Source organism: Aegilops tauschii, chromosome 4, assembly GCF_002575655.3.
Source record: "Aegilops tauschii subsp. strangulata cultivar AL8/78 chromosome 4, Aet v6.0, whole genome shotgun sequence".
Lineage (NCBI taxonomy): Eukaryota > Viridiplantae > Streptophyta > Magnoliopsida > Poales > Poaceae > Aegilops > Aegilops tauschii.
The window spans coordinates 79,993,412-80,008,993 of record NC_053038.3 but is presented as its reverse complement, the minus strand read 5'-3'; the positions used below and the strand labels follow the sequence as shown (position 1 = coordinate 80,008,993).

At 44.6% G+C, this 15,582-nt stretch overlaps 2 protein-coding genes across 2 annotated transcripts; one reads left to right on the top strand and one right to left on the bottom strand.

The window, feature by feature from the left end:
- The first annotated feature begins 5,452 nt into the window (after positions 1-5,452).
- On the top strand, positions 5,453-7,077 carry LOC109752058 (uncharacterized). Its single transcript, XM_020310928.4, has one exon. It carries the CDS (start codon positions 5,534-5,536, stop codon positions 6,809-6,811), a length of 1,278 nt encoding a protein of 425 aa, XP_020166517.2. The 5' UTR covers positions 5,453-5,533; the 3' UTR covers positions 6,812-7,077.
- A 204-nt stretch (positions 7,078-7,281) lies between these two features.
- Positions 7,282-14,286, bottom strand: LOC109752057 (uncharacterized). Its single transcript, XM_020310926.4, has 7 exons — positions 13,863-14,286; positions 12,936-13,616; positions 11,477-11,829; positions 10,772-10,983; positions 8,150-8,406; positions 7,895-8,073; positions 7,282-7,815 (listed from the first exon to the last, which is right to left on the bottom strand). Exons 1-7 carry the CDS (start codon positions 14,089-14,091, stop codon positions 7,735-7,737), a joined length of 1,992 nt encoding a protein of 663 aa, XP_020166515.1. The 5' UTR covers positions 14,092-14,286; the 3' UTR covers positions 7,282-7,734.
- Positions 14,287-15,582: the final 1,296 nt, after the last annotated feature.

The window sequence follows — 15,582 nt, the reverse complement described above, 5'->3', positions numbered from 1 at the left end:
CAGTGATTCCTACATCAATTAGTGAGGAAGCTAATGATGATGATCATGAAACTTTAGATCAAGTTACTACCGAACCTCGTAGGTCAACCAGAGCACGATCCGCACCAGAATGGTATGGTAACCCTGTTCTGGAAGTCATGTTACTAGACCATGATGAACCTACGAACTATGAGGAAGGGATGATGAGCCAGATTCCGTGAAATGGCTTAAGGCCATGAAATCTGAGATGGGATCCATGTATGAGAACAAAGTGTGGACTTTGGTTGACTTGCCCGATGATCGGCAAGCCATAGAGAATAAATGGATCTTCAAGAAGAAGACTAACGCTGACGGTAGTGTTACTGTCTACAAAGCTCGACTTGTTGCGAAAGGTTTTCGACAAGTTCAAGGAGTTGACTACGATGAGACCTTCTCACCCGTAGCGATGCTTAAGTCTGTCCGAATAATGTTAGCAATTGCCGCATTTTATGATTACGAAATTTGGCAAATGGATGTCAAAACTGCATTCCTTAATGGATATCTTAAAGAAGAGTTGTATATGATGCAACCAGAAGGTTTTGTCGATCCTAAAGGTGTTAACAAAGTGTGCAAGCTCCAGCGATCCATTTATGGACTGGAGCAAGCCTCTCGGAGTTGGAATATACGCTTTGATAGTGTGATCAAAGCATATGGTTTTATACAGACTTTTGGAGAAGCCTGTATGTACAAGAAAGTGAGTGGGAGCTCTGTAGTATTTCTGATATTATATGTGGATGACATATTGTTGATCGAAAATTATATAGAATTTCTGGATAGCATAAAAGGATACTTGAATAAGAATTTTTTAATGAAAGACCTCGTTGAAGCTGCTTATATATTGGGCATCGAGATCTATAGAGATAGATCAAGACGCTTAATTGGACTTTCACAAAGCACATACCTTGATAAAGTTTTGAAGAAGTTCAAAATGGATCAATCAAAGAAAGGGTTCTTGCCTATGTTACAAGGTGTGAAGTTGAGTCGGACTCAATGCCCGACCACTGCATAAGATAGAGAGAAAATGAAAGTCATTCCCTATGCCTCAGCCATAGGTTCTATCATGTATGCAATGCTGTGTACCAGACCTGATGTGTGCCTTGCTATAATTTTAGCAGGGAGGTACCAAAGTAATCCAGGAGTGGATCACTGGACATCGGTCAAGAACATCCTGAAATACCTGAAAAGGACTAAGGATATGTTTCTTGTTTATGGAGGTGACAAATAGCTCGTCATAAATGGTTACGTCGATGCAAGCTTTGACACTGATCCGGATGACTCTAAGTCACAAACCGAATACGTATTTATATTGAATGGTGGAGCTGTCAGTTGGTGCAGTTCCAAGCAGAGCGTCGTGGTGGGGTCTACGTGTGAAGCAGAGTACATAGCTGCTTCGGAAGCAGCAAATGAAGGAGTCTAGATGAAGGAGTTCATATCCGATCTAGGTGTAATACCTAGTGCATCGGGTCCAATGAAAATCTTTTGTGACAATACTGGAGCAATAGCCTTGGCGAAGGAATCCAGATTTCACAAGAGAACCAAACACATCAAGAGATGCTTCAATTCCATCCATGATCTAGTCAAGGAGGGAGACATAGAAGTTTGCAAAATACATACGGATCTGAATGTTGCAGACACGTTGACTAAACCTCTTCCACGAGCAAAACATGATCAGCACCAAGACTCCATGGGTGTTAGAATCATTACTATGTAATCTAGATTATTGACTCTAGTGCAAGTGGGAGACTGAAGGAAATATGCCCTAGAGGCAATAATAAAGTTGTTATTTATATTTCCTTATATCATGATAAATGTTTATTATTCATTCTAGAATTGTATTAACCGAAAACTTAGTACATGTGTGAATACATAGACAAACAGAGTGTCCCTAGTATGCCTCTACTTGACCAGCTCGTTAATCAAAGATGGTTAAGTTTCCTAGCCATGGACATGTGTTGTCATTTGATGAACGGGATCACATCATTAGAGAATGATGTGATGGACAAGACCCATCCGTTAGCTTAGCATAATGATCGTTTAGTTTTATTGCTATTGCTTTCTTCATGACTTATACATGTTCCTCTGACTATGAGATTATGCAACTCCCGAATACCGGAGGAACACCTTGTGTGCTATCAAAAGTCACAACGTAACTGGGTGATTATAGAGATGCTCTACAGGAGTCTCCGAAGGTGTTTGTTGGGTTGGCATAGATCAAGAATAGGATTTGTCACTCCGTGTATCGGAGAGGTATCTTTGGGCCCTCTCGGTAATGCACATCACTATAAGCCTTGCAAGCAATGTGACTAATGAGTTAGTTGCGGGATGATGCATTACGAAACGAGTAAAGAGACTTGTCGGTAATGAGATTGAACTAGGTATGATGATACCGACGATCGAATCTCGGGCAAGTAACATACCGATGACAAAGGGAACAACGTATGTTGTTATGCGGTTTGACCGATAAAGATCTTAGAATATGTAGGACCCAATATGAGCATCCAGGTTCCGCTATTGGTTATTGACCGGACATGTGTCTCGGTCATGTCTACATAGTTCTCGAACCCGTAGGGTCCGCACGCTTAACGTTCGATGACGATTTGTATTATGAGTTATGTGATTTGATGACCGAAGTTTGTTCGGAGTCCCGGATGAGATCATGGATGTAACGAGGAGTCTCTAAATGGTCGAGAGGTAAAGATTCATATATTGGAAGGTTGCATTCGGACATCGGAATGGTTCCGAGTGATTCGGGCATTTTTTGGAGTACCGGGAGGTTACCGGAACCCCCCCCCCCCGGGGGGGGAAATCATGGGCCTTATGGGCCATGGGAGAGAAGAGGGGACAACCCACAAGGGGGAGGCGCGCGCTCCCCCAAGTGGAGTCCGAATAGGAAGGGGAGGGGGCGTGGCCCCCCCTTTCCCTCTTCCCCTCCTCTCCTTCCCCCTTTCCCCCTCCGTAGAAAGGAAGGAGGGGGCGGAATCCTACTTGGACCGGGAGTCCAAGTAGGACTCCCCCCTTGGCGCGCCCCCCTCTAGGGTCGGCCTCCTCCTCCCCCTCCTTTATATACGTGAGTAGGGGGCACCCAAAGACACACCAAGTCTTCTCTTAGCCGTGTGCGGTGCCCCCCTCCACAGTTACACACCTCGGTCACATCGTCGTAGTGCTTAGGCGAAGCCCTGCGCCGGTAACTTCATCATCACTGTCGCCACGCCGCCGTGCTGACAGAACTCTCCCTCATCCTCAACTGGATCAAGAGCTCGAGGGACGTCATCGTGCTGAACGTGTGCTGAACACGGATGTGCCGTACGTTTGGTACTTGGATCGGTTGAATCGTGAAGACGTTCGACTACATCAACCGCGTTACTAAACGCTTCCGCTTTCGGTCTACGAGGGTACGTGGACACACTCTCCCGTCTCGTTGCTATGCATCTCCTAGATAGATCTTGCGTGATCGTAGGAAATTTATGAAATACTGCATTCCCCAACAATGCGAGCAACCAAACGTGGTGCGTAGAGGCATCGTTACGATGCACGGAGAGGATATGCAGGCAACCAAACTAAGTGCAGATGTTGGTTTTTGGCCTGTATTTACTCAGTCAGGCCCAACTGGGAAAAGTATGCAAATGGGCAAAAACCGATGCATGTAACCAAACACGCCCTAAGCGGTGGGAGGTATGCATCCTTGTGTTCTGGATCAGATATGTGAATGAACTATGATTTTTTTCTTTGTAAGATGGAGCATTGTACTTAGTTACTAATCATATGGATTTATTCTTGCTTTCTTGTACATAGAGAGGAAACAGTTCAAGGTTCCTTATGAATTTTCCTTCATGTACCATCTTCACCTTTTTTTTTCTATTTGGCAATAAACAATTCATTATTTTTGCTAAGACCAGAATTGTGAACTATGGATTCAGAATGGAAGTGGATTGTCCACAACACATATTCATCAATGAGTACTGTTGTCGGCAACAATTTTCGAGCATCAGTTTGATACTTGCTGATTGAAATAGTTGATGATTTGCATATGATTGTATTCCAAGGGTGTCTTGTTCACCTTCATTTTCTCTTATGTAGAGCTAGGATGATGCATGTTCATGTACATTGCTGCTATATTTTGCCACTTTGTCCAATGTAATGTTGTACACAAGGGGCTTATCCTTGCTGTTTTTGATGAATGTATCGTGTTGATACCATGGTGAAGATGACATTTTTGGATCCAAATAAGCGCACTTGGTGAACTCCCTTTAATGGCGGTGCAAATGTTCCTGCGCTTAATGAATTTTTGGCACTGTTTGACATTTCTTATGGCCTATGGGGACAAAATACGTTTTTCCTGCGAGTGGTGGAGATGGTGGAGTAGTGTGTACTGTAATGGAGACGGTGGAGTAGTGTGTAGTGGGCATGTTGAAGCTACGTCGACAATCAAGCTGCACACAACATTCCGGATGTTGTATGAGAATTGATTAGCCGTATTAGAAAATACCGGGGTAATAATGTTTTTTGGCTCTATGCATATGATGCTACATTAAAATGTTTTCTCAATTTGTCAAGTCTCTAAAACGTTCTATATTAGTTTAAAAAGGGAGTGCTTTTTAGTGCAATCAAAATATTTTTCTGTATATGTTAATTCCCGCATATGTTAATAATATCAGTGCATGCTTACTAGTTTTGACCAGAAACGAGCTCAAACCTTCGATCCAAACAAAGTTTTGGAGGCAAGATATCCCCACAAGTTTTTTTTTTTTTTTTGCGGAAAGATATCCCCACAAGTTAGGAAGCATAATTCCAATCCAAACTGTTGAATTAATTTTGTTTATTCATGATGAGTCCCAAGATCAGTATCCTGTTGAAGGAATTGCGCCAAGCATGCATGGGACCATTTTAAATCAGTGACAAGAGTGAACTACTTCCCTTGTCAGGGCATCACCCCCAAAAGGGCCCCCCATCCCATCCATCCTTGCAAGTCAATCAATAACTTAATAGTTGTTCCTACATCCAAATCCAAACACCTGGACAAACACCAAGGCGAAGCCTGGTTGGTTGGACCAAACTGCTGAAACTAGCTAGGAAAACCCCCTTCGGTAGGTGTGAGTACTAGTACCTGTTACCATCTGCAACAGTATCCAGACTTTGGATTTCAGACTTCTCCGCAATTTCTTGAATTGGGTTTGCTTCCTATGAATATTGACTCAATTTGGTAGCACGCCTTTCTTGCAATCTTCATTTGGTTGAAAAATGTCGTTCCAACATTTGAGCGGTTCGATTCAACATCAAAAACCGGGTCAAATTACGCAAAGAACGATGGTTGCTGTTTTGGTGCGCTGGTCCTATGAGGCACTAGCACGACGACTTCCCGACTCTCTACTACGACAAGTTTTGCCCGGCTCCGGTGAGGAAGGGGCGATGACGGCGGCGCGCCTTCGGCTCACTTTAATGTTTGTAGTCGTTATTAGGTAATCTACGGATCTGGATGTAGTTTTTGTTATTTTTTGTATTCTTTGTACTGCCATGAATGAAGATGAATAGATTGAAGTTAAAAAAAAAAAGAGAACCGGTCCCAGATCAAATCAAAAGAAGAAGAAGTGCGGAGAGGTTAAGCAAAGTACGCGAGGTGCATGGAATAGTATACAAGTTGTTCTCTTGCTTCACTCCTCCCCTTCCCCTCCCTTTGGAAAAATCTATCTTCCCCACCCCTCCAAGAAACCAAACCATGCAAATACGCAGGTCATCTCTCTCGCTACATCTTCTCCATTCTCATGCATGCATGAGCAGCATAGCGACCATGCGATGCCTCAGGCCAGGCGGCGCTCGCCGCCGGCAGTGCCCTCTCCTCGCCGCCTTCTGCTCCTCGCTCGTCGACGGGCTCGCGCACCTGGAAGCCACGCTGTCCGCCGAAGATGACGACGGCGGCGGCGGGTCGGCGGTGTCCATGAGGTGGTGCGCCGACGCCATGCGGCTCGTGAGGCGGATGCAGCGGGACCTGCTGGCCGTCTTCAGGAGCGCCGACGCGCCGGCCGACCCCTGCGGCGGCGAGGACTGGCTGGAGCAGTACATGCAGGAGACCGCGGCGCTGCTGGACTTCTGCAACGCGTTCAAGTCCGCCGTGTCGCGGATGCACCGCTACTGCATGGTGGTGGACTTCGCCGCGCAGGTGGGCTGCGCCGGCGCCGGAGGTGTCGCCGCCTCGCTCGTCGCCGAGAGCACCGGCTCGCCGAAGGAGACGGACGCGCCGTCCTCGCCGGCCGCCGCCGTCCGCGCTAAGCTGTCGGACGTGAAGGCAGTGGTGAGCGAGGCGGAGCGGCTGGGGGGAAAGATCATCTCCAGCTCCAGCGGCAGCGGCAGCATGGTCCTCGTCACTCTCGTCGCCAAGATCACAATGGCCGTCGTGGCCACCTCCGTGCTCCACGCGCTCACCCACGCCTCACCCCCTTCCCTCCTCGACGACGACGTCGGCGTCGGCGGATCGCACCAGCGCAGCAGCACGCTCGCCCGCGCCGACGTCCCAGAGCAGCTGCGTCCGTGGCGCGAGTCGCTGTCGGCAATCAACGAGCGCGTGGCGGCGCTGCCGGCGAGCATCGCGGAGCACGAGAGTGTCGTCACGGCGGTGAGGGACATGATCGGCGGCAAGACGGAAGGATCAGAGGATCACGTGGAGGTGCTGAGGACGAGGTCCGGCGAGCTCCGGGAGGGGGTGGAGATGTTCGACTGTGTTCTTGATCAAGTCTTTGATGAGGTGATCAGGGGCAGGAATGAGATGCTGGGGATCTTCAGAGATATGGTCCTCACATAACTGAATCGGGGTGAATTTTAATTACCTCTGGATTTTAATCCCGTGTAAAAATTTGGTGATGTTTGAAATGTTGGATTTGATGATCCTAAATTGCTAATTCATCGATCAGCTGAAATCTCTACAGTATATCTATTTTTTCCTTCTTTGTAAAGGGTGTAGAAGTTGTTGTAGCGTGTGGTTTTATGTGTTTGCATTTCAATTTGGTTTGTAACTTGTATTGACAGTGTCCCGGGACTGACCAATAAAGCAAAATGACATTTCATTTATTTTTCCACGAGTTAAATAGCTTCAAGCCTGCAACCAGCAAGAGCACATATGCCTTGTTTTTCTCTTGAAGCAACATATTGTTTATTGTGCATTCAACACAAAATAATGCGCCACTTAAAAATATCAGACAAAATTAGGTCAAGTTTGAGTGAAATGAGTTCCCGGAATCAAACATAACAGATCAAGTCTGAAGATTCCAAAAGTTCAGGCAAAAATCACTAATTTCCTATCCTGGAGAGAATTACAGAGTGCAGCATCCTGTCATAATATTACATTTCACTAAACCATTTTGGGTTACATGAGAATACACCGTATGGTGGTACACAGAGCCTGGCCGGCTCTAGGAGTTCATGCGCAGCCAGACCGTTTCTTTCCCAAAAGAATGAACAAAACTTCACGGCAAGCAACAAGAACTTATGAAACCAAACAGCTAGCACTCCCTAATCCGCCTTTGTAGAGTACAAAAAGAACGGCGGAACTAATCTGCAGGATCATGATGTACATGCGATCGCTTGCGGCCATCCATTCAGCATCGACTCCCTGGCCGGACATAGATGTTGACAGTGGTTGAACTTCGTGAGCTGTACCAAAGGTATAATCCTTTCCTTGTGCTATCTCTGCTTTCTCTCTAAACCCACCCTTTGAAAATCTCTTTGTTATCTTGTTAGCTGTCCACTGCTATGTCTCTCTTCCGATCGATGATGAAATAGTTTTGCCATTGATCGTCTCTCACAATCCTGAAAATTTATAGGATAACGATTAAACTAAAACGGATATGTTGTATAAATCCTAGCTATGATGGTTTACCACACCCACCTTAAACATATTGAGGCGAAACGACTTCTTAGGATTCATTCTTCTAAGCTTCAAGTATGTATATGCAAAGCTGAGCTGGTCACGAGGTGTGAAGCGATCGACCTCATTGAACCATAGACAAGAGAATAAGTTGGACATTGGTGTGTGTTCCCTCACGATGAAAGAACCTTCAGGGACATCTGTAACAAGAGGAAAAAGAATTCTTAGGTCAACACAATTCATACACTAGAAATACCAGCAGGTAAGAGAACATACAGCTTGGTAGCAGCTTGTGGGGATCCGATGAGTTGAACCTTGTCAGTCCATCAGCTTGGTAAAACTCAAACTGTTGATCAATTATTGTATGGTTGAACTTGTTCAGCTTTTTATTTTGTGCCACTTCCTCCCATACGCAGTGCCGATCATAATGATTGGAAATAGCATATTCATAACCATGCCGCCAAAGAAAATATTCTAGGATAAGGATAGGATCAGTTTGTAGTCGCAATTTGCTGTCCAGCCAGATCGAGAATCTGATACAAGCAAAGTTCTTAGACAAACTATATTGCAGAACAGGATGGTTCATCACATTAAAGATGTAAAACTAAAGCACAAGCCCCACACTAATTATCTGACAAAGCACATTTACCTTCTCATACTGTGACTTACAAAAAGCAAGATAATTCATTAGCAGAAAAAAACATACTACATATTTACAACTTATGCTACAGATTAAAAAAACGTACTACATGTTTACAAGATTATATATTTTAACGAACTGAAGTGCTGATCGGCATGTCAGAAAAAACCATGGTAGTTCAGGGTGTTTTGTAAAACATATTTTAAATGGGTGATGATCAAGTTTGCAGCAAATCGGACAGCTGGTACGATTCCAAAGTGGATGACTGTCACCGCCCTACAAAGCATGGACATGGCCAAACTTGCCGAATTGCCATGCTGATACGGTAGGACACGGGGACACGCTAGGACACGGCCGGACACGTGTATCCCGCTGTATTTCCTGAAATAGGAATTAGAAAAAAAAAGAAAGAGAAGACACGGCTGGGACACGTGTGGCACTCGGGAGGCCCAACTACACCTTGGCCCACCCTTTTTTTTTTTGCAGGTTGCATCCACGGGCGCCACAAAAGTGTGAGCTGGGAAACCTCCTGGAATAGTCGACGCCACAAAATAGGGTTTCCCACCTCCTGGACTCGCCGCCGCCAATGCCGCCACCGTATGGAGTCACCGCCGCTGCCTGGACTCGACCGCCACCGTCCCCCAACTGCAGCAGCCTCTCCTCCAAACGGAAACCAAGCTGGAGCAGGTAACCTCGACCTTTTTCATCTATTTGAATCGATTTGTTGTTGAGCTGCTGCTGCTTACTTCCCCTGTTCGCCATGCTCTTGTTGTTGCTGCTGGCCAGTAGGTTCCCTATGATGTTCATGTGCTGCTGCTGCTTGAAGCCTTGAACTGTTAATTGAATGTTTGGTGCTTCATGTTAGGGAACATTGCATCTGGGAGTGGCACCACTGCTGGTAGCCAATCATCCATGGGTGAGAGTGAAGGAGGACAACCTGGATCTGGTGCTGTGGATCCGTAGGGAACATTTGCTGTTTGTCAAGTACTAGTACCACTTCAGATTATTATGATTTATGTCTCTAATAGGCTGATACTGATACTAGACTATTGTTTGATGTGTTTTGCAAGTTGCAATGACATGGATCTGGTCTGGATGATCAATCAAGCACTTGAAATAGGAGACATCAAATTCATTATCTCTTTCTCGTTTTTTGTTTTAACTCTATATTACATGGCATATATTTATTTATTAATATATATACTTGCCGTGTCCCTGATGGGTTGTTTTTGGAAAATGCCGTATCCTGTGCCCCCGTATGCGTGGCACCGTGTCCGTGTCGCCGTATCCGTGAGTATAAGAAAGATACCGAAGAGCAGACCACACACAATCTATGGGTATAAAAAAGCTACTGTTCCAGTGTCAATGGAGAGAACAAACCATGGGAAACAGGCATTTTGTGCCAGTGTTCGCATTGCTATTGGACAGGAAGAGAACAAACCAGAAACAGAAAACCAATTATTCATCCAACACAGGTCTGCGTATTCGAGACAGCGAGACTGACACTATCGAGTTTTAGAAACCAAGATGATTACTACTCTGATCAAAGATATAAGCAGACAAGCACACAATACAGATGGGGATGGGATGAGTCGGCAGTATTGCCTGGAACAAATACCCAGGTCCCAGGATATGCAGGGGGAGTGCAAAAGGGTTCAAAATTCTGTATTGAAACTACTGGACCTATGGTGTCACTGACTGGTCTCAGCCAATTATGCTGTTAACCAATAATTTTCCAGAGCTGTCTAACTACCCATTTGATAAAAATTACAGCAAACCACAGATAAGTAGCCACAGTATTTTTGTTCAATTAACTACAAATATCATCTTTTCCGAATCGGTACATGGTGACAACATCATCCTTTTCTCATAAACCTCTAATTATGCAGTTTTATGCTAGCATACTGACCATCAAATATTCTGAATCAAAACAGCAAATAGGACGCCACAAATTAAATTTGATATTCAAATTTGGATTTCATTAATTTTGGATAGTATGTACTGTTACTTGTCCTGATAAGGACCGGGACAACTGGCTCCCTGGTGCAGAACAACCTTTGATTAAATTGTTAAAAAACAAACACATACCAAACCAGTGTGTGTTGAGCAAAAGGTAAGACTTTTTGGGAGATCACAAGGTTATGATTTGCCAATGGGGAAATTGCATGCATAACACTTAAAACTACAGTTGAGCCCTTTCACTGAAATACATGCATGGCAATCAGGACAGAAGATATTATGCAGAAACTCGCTCTTACCTTGATGATGGGAAAAGTCGATGCGCCAAAAGTTTTGGTATTTTCCCAACTCTCCGCATGTCATTATAAGGCATATTCTTAATCAATATGATCTTCCATACACCAATGAAACCCATGTTGTCCATTTTTTGGCCTTCAGATAGCAAAGTTTCCAATGTGACTTCATCCAAAAACATAGCAAAACAAACTGTCTTCTTTGAGAGACGTGTAATCTGCAAAGATATCATAGAAAGACACTTCATATGGATACTACAGGATATTTCATGTTGCGACATAGCAAAAGAAAAGGTCAGGAATTGTTAAGTTTGGAGCGTGGTTTATGGTGATTTTAGAAAAATGTGAAAAATGAGTTTTCAATCTAGTATCACATATCAACATTAAAGCACTTAGCTAAAGATAGCATCATTATACTATTAATGGAGATGTGATTGCATTTCATAGACCTGTTATCTAAGGTTTTCTTATGTCTGTATGTGAAACTAATCAGCAGTAAGAATACTGCTTTAACTTTGACAAGTACCTAGAGGCTATAACAGTAAAGTGAGGCTAATGAGATCCTAAACTTTCTGCAACAAACCATACCAAGAACAAAGGAACCTACAGAAACAAATTGTTATAAGCTGCTTATTGCAACTTATACAGGATGGAGGAATCATAGTAAAGGTGTAAATTTGTCAAAGAGTTATGTGCCAAGAAATGTCATACTGTTTTGCCAAATGGAGTCCTCAGACGATCGGAGTTTCCAAAGATGCAGGAAGATACAGCAATGCGGCATTTGCTCATGTAGTTCCTGTCATCCTCAGATATATCAAAACCAGTGCTTGATCCATTAGGCCCCTTAACAAAAGCACATGTCAGTTGTTGATCATGAGCTACGTATGACTCCTCCCTTTCCTGTAGAGTCTGGTGGCCAGCAAATCTTGGCTCCCAATTTTCGGATCCAGCTGGTTTTTGTTCAATCTCTACATACTCCAACTTAAAGCTAGCAAATTTTTCATTTTTTGCAGGCTCTACAAGTTGAGCAGTGGAGTTCAGGAACTTCATTTCACAGGTTGAACCTGGTTAATATGTTCCAACTAATTAGGTAACCATCGAGACAGAGGCTAAATATTTTATGAGTAGATAATAAAGACATGAAACAAGCTTGATTGCAAAAAAAGTGTCATATTTGATATCAACAGAACTTATGGTACAACAAATTATCAAACTAGAGGATACCCTGCGTGTTGCCGTGGGAATTGGTTGGTGAATATTTAGGTTGATCACATGAGAACCAAAATTAAAAATACATATGATTCATTATATTTGATTATGTATAGTTGCAAAAATATTTATTGAATGTAAGTATAATAATTGAATGGGGAACATTTTTCCATGCATGGTTGAATGTTGTGGTGGGTCTTTTCCCATGCATAATTCCATGTTGAGGCGGGCTTTAACACATTCATAATTGTACGGTGAGGTGGCATGCTTGCATGTTGAGATAAATAACTTAGTGGGGATGACTCTCTTAGGTATATAGGATATAGCAAAGGTACTGATAGACCTGATAATAAAGCTCACAGATACTGATTTTGACTTGCATAATAAATAATACAACAAATATATCATGATACCATTGTGTGCTAACATTTTCAGTTAATTCACCAGGCAAAAAGCTGGTCATCCAACATCGGTACCATATCTTCGATTCTTAAATCCAACAGCAAACTATGAAGATGTTATGCCACAAGCCTATCAGTTGGCAGTCTAACATGTTCAAGACATCCAATATTACGGTCATGTCATGCATGTCGTAATATTTAGGTAGCCACTGGGTACAATATGCATGCTCATATTTTATTCATGACTCAACACTTAAATAGTCACTACATACAGTACACATCTTATACATGCTAACAGCGTCTCTATTAGATTCTTACAATCAAATCTCATGTTTCTAAAAAGATAATGATCTCACTACAGCAGAAAAATAGCACGCATATATATAGCTACTTAGCTAGCTGAATTACCTCATGAAGCTATTACGATAGTAATAACAAAAATCTTATGTTATTTCAAGTGAACGGAATCAAAATTCCACCAATTCAGGGAAGAAAACCATGATCCTAACTTCAAATTGGCCGACTCTTGCTTTCAAACTTGAAAAGGGAGAACAACTCACCAGGCTTTTTCCGCTTTGGTTTCTTCTTGGACCCATGTTTCTTATCACCAGTACCCGAAGCTTTCTTTTGATTCGTGTTAACAGCATCACCGTCATCACTAATCCTTCCACCTGCTGTTTTCATGTGTCTCTCCAAGGCAACATTCTCTTCCTTCCCTATGTTCTCATGAATACCATCACCAAGCTTACTACCGGCAACAGATGAATGCATCTGAGAATCATCGGGATCATCAATGCCATCATCATACTCATCATCTGGATCAACCTCCCTCGTCCCCGTGCCCAACGCACCCATGGAGGCCGCCTCATACTGCTCCAGCTCTTTCCTGCCACCCTCATTGTACAAGGTGCCTCCTTTCCCCCCTTCAGCCAACTCTGGAACCTCCTTGTCAGCACCACCCCTGGTATCCAAGGTCAACCCTTTCTCCTCAATACCGGGATCAGAGCTCACGCTTTTCTCACTGCCACCACCAGCATCAGCAGTGTTTCCACCTGCACCCGAGACCTTCTCCTTCTCGTCCTCCGAGTAGTCTTCGTCGCGCCGTCGATCGTCCTGGTCCCAGTACCTGGAATCCCGCGCACTCCTGCCACCACCGCCATGGCCGAACTTGAGCTCCTTCCAGTTCTTGCTCCGGTTCCACTCCGGCAAACCCTCCCCGCCACCCGAATCCTCTCCGATCTCTGCAAAACAGTACGAACATGTGGTGCATTAAGACAACCGAACTAACAGATAACCAGATCAACCGAACAGAATTTGGATCCCATTCGCATCCAGCCACGCCATGGACGATCCCAAGAGCGTCAAAGATGCCATTTCCTCTCTCCTCTCTCTGACACTCTCTCCTATCGAAGCAACAAGAACACCGAGCGGACAGCCTCAACCCATCCCCAGAGAAACCACCGTGCCGGGAGTGTGAAAGCACGAACCTGCGGGGTCGCGAGAGAGGCGGCGCGAGAGGATGAAGACTCCAGCGAGGAGCAGGACTGCAGCGGCAGCTGCGGCAACGGCCGGCGAGCGGCGGCGCGCGGGCTTGCCGGGGCGGCGGATCCGGGAGGGTTTGGAGGGGTGTGCCCGGTGGTAGTCCGGGAGCGGGTGGTGGGCCCCGCCGCCGCGGGAGTCGAAGAAGCCGCCGCCGGATTGCCTGTACTGCGCCATCAAGCAGAGGTGGTGCTACTGCTGGTGGTCGGCCACCACCATGGACGGGACGGAGGACGGTGGGTGGGGGGAAGCGGACCGGAGTGAAACGGATGGGCTTTTCTGTAATTTGATCGGGATGGTTGGAGGGAGTTGGTTAGTTTGCACGTGACGGTGATGGGGTTAGGAGAAGAGGTATCTCTCTCTCTCTCCCTCAGACTGCGAGGTTGGTGAGATGGGAGCCGACATGTTAGGCATCGAGCGGGATATTTTTATCAAATAATGTGTTCTTCTTCTTTTTCTTTGATGATTGAAAAACGTCAAATGCCATGTAGTATTAACTAGCACAAATGACAAATCCTTACAAAAAAACACGCTGACAATTTTTTTAAAAATACATTCAAATTTATGGGGTTGCCGAAGTCTTTTAACTCCTGCATCCAGCGGCGACCTCCTTTTCGAAATGATGCAGAGGCCACGGGTCATGGCCTCTTTTTCAAAAAAAAAGAAGAAGAAAAAACAGCGACGCGCCATGGGCAAAGCTCGTCTCTGGACCTCTGTCCCATCGAAGCAAACTTGTTTAAACCTAGAAGATTGTAGAAGCAACAATTGAAAAGTCATCAATGTATACTAGAAGACATCAGTGGCCGTGATCTACATAGGAAATCGCCACGCCGGAGAATAAAACAATGAAAAGGGCATGTAGAAACCCGTTGGAGAACACAAACCTCACACGCTCTTCAACGAGGCAGAGACAAGCCAATCTTCGCCAGTCGAAACTTGAGCCGAAGGACCAAGACATACAACAACGTTGTGTGCTCCACGGAATAACGCGACCGAGCCAAACCTGCATAAAAAATGCCATACCGAAGAGATAGATCTGAGGACACATCATATTTCACACACCTAGTGATACGAGGAAGCATCACCGGAGCGAGGGCGAGGTGGGAATATCTTATTCCACGCCGACAGCGACACCATCGTCTTGACACCGCCAAATGGAGACCTATCTAAGATCGACATTTTGAATAGTCAACTTGATAAGTTCAAATGAAGGATAGTGAAATGACACTCAAATGTACTCAAGACTCTCTTTTTACCAACGAAGTCATCAGACCTAGTAGTGAAGAGATGATTGATTGCTTCATCGTTAAAAAGATCTTACGTGCTCTATATGGAAATCATGATACCATTTGCACTCTCTTTCAAATGTCACCAAAGTACAAAGATCTTGAGCCAACCAAGATCATTGATAGAATCGCCGTTCATGAGATAATACTTGAGGATAATGAAAAAGCACATCTTTATCTTTACCTAATATTAAAGGAAGGATTGTTTCTTCATTTTTTTGGGTTTATGGTGGGACCCAGAAAATTTTCATACGTCAGGCGTTTCCTCGTGCGAGAATTTTCTCCTTCTCCCGATTGGTTTCTGTAAAAAATTATCACGTGACGCACACAGCAGCAATGGGCCGGCCCATTGGCGTACACACAGCCCGCGCCAGTAAAAAGA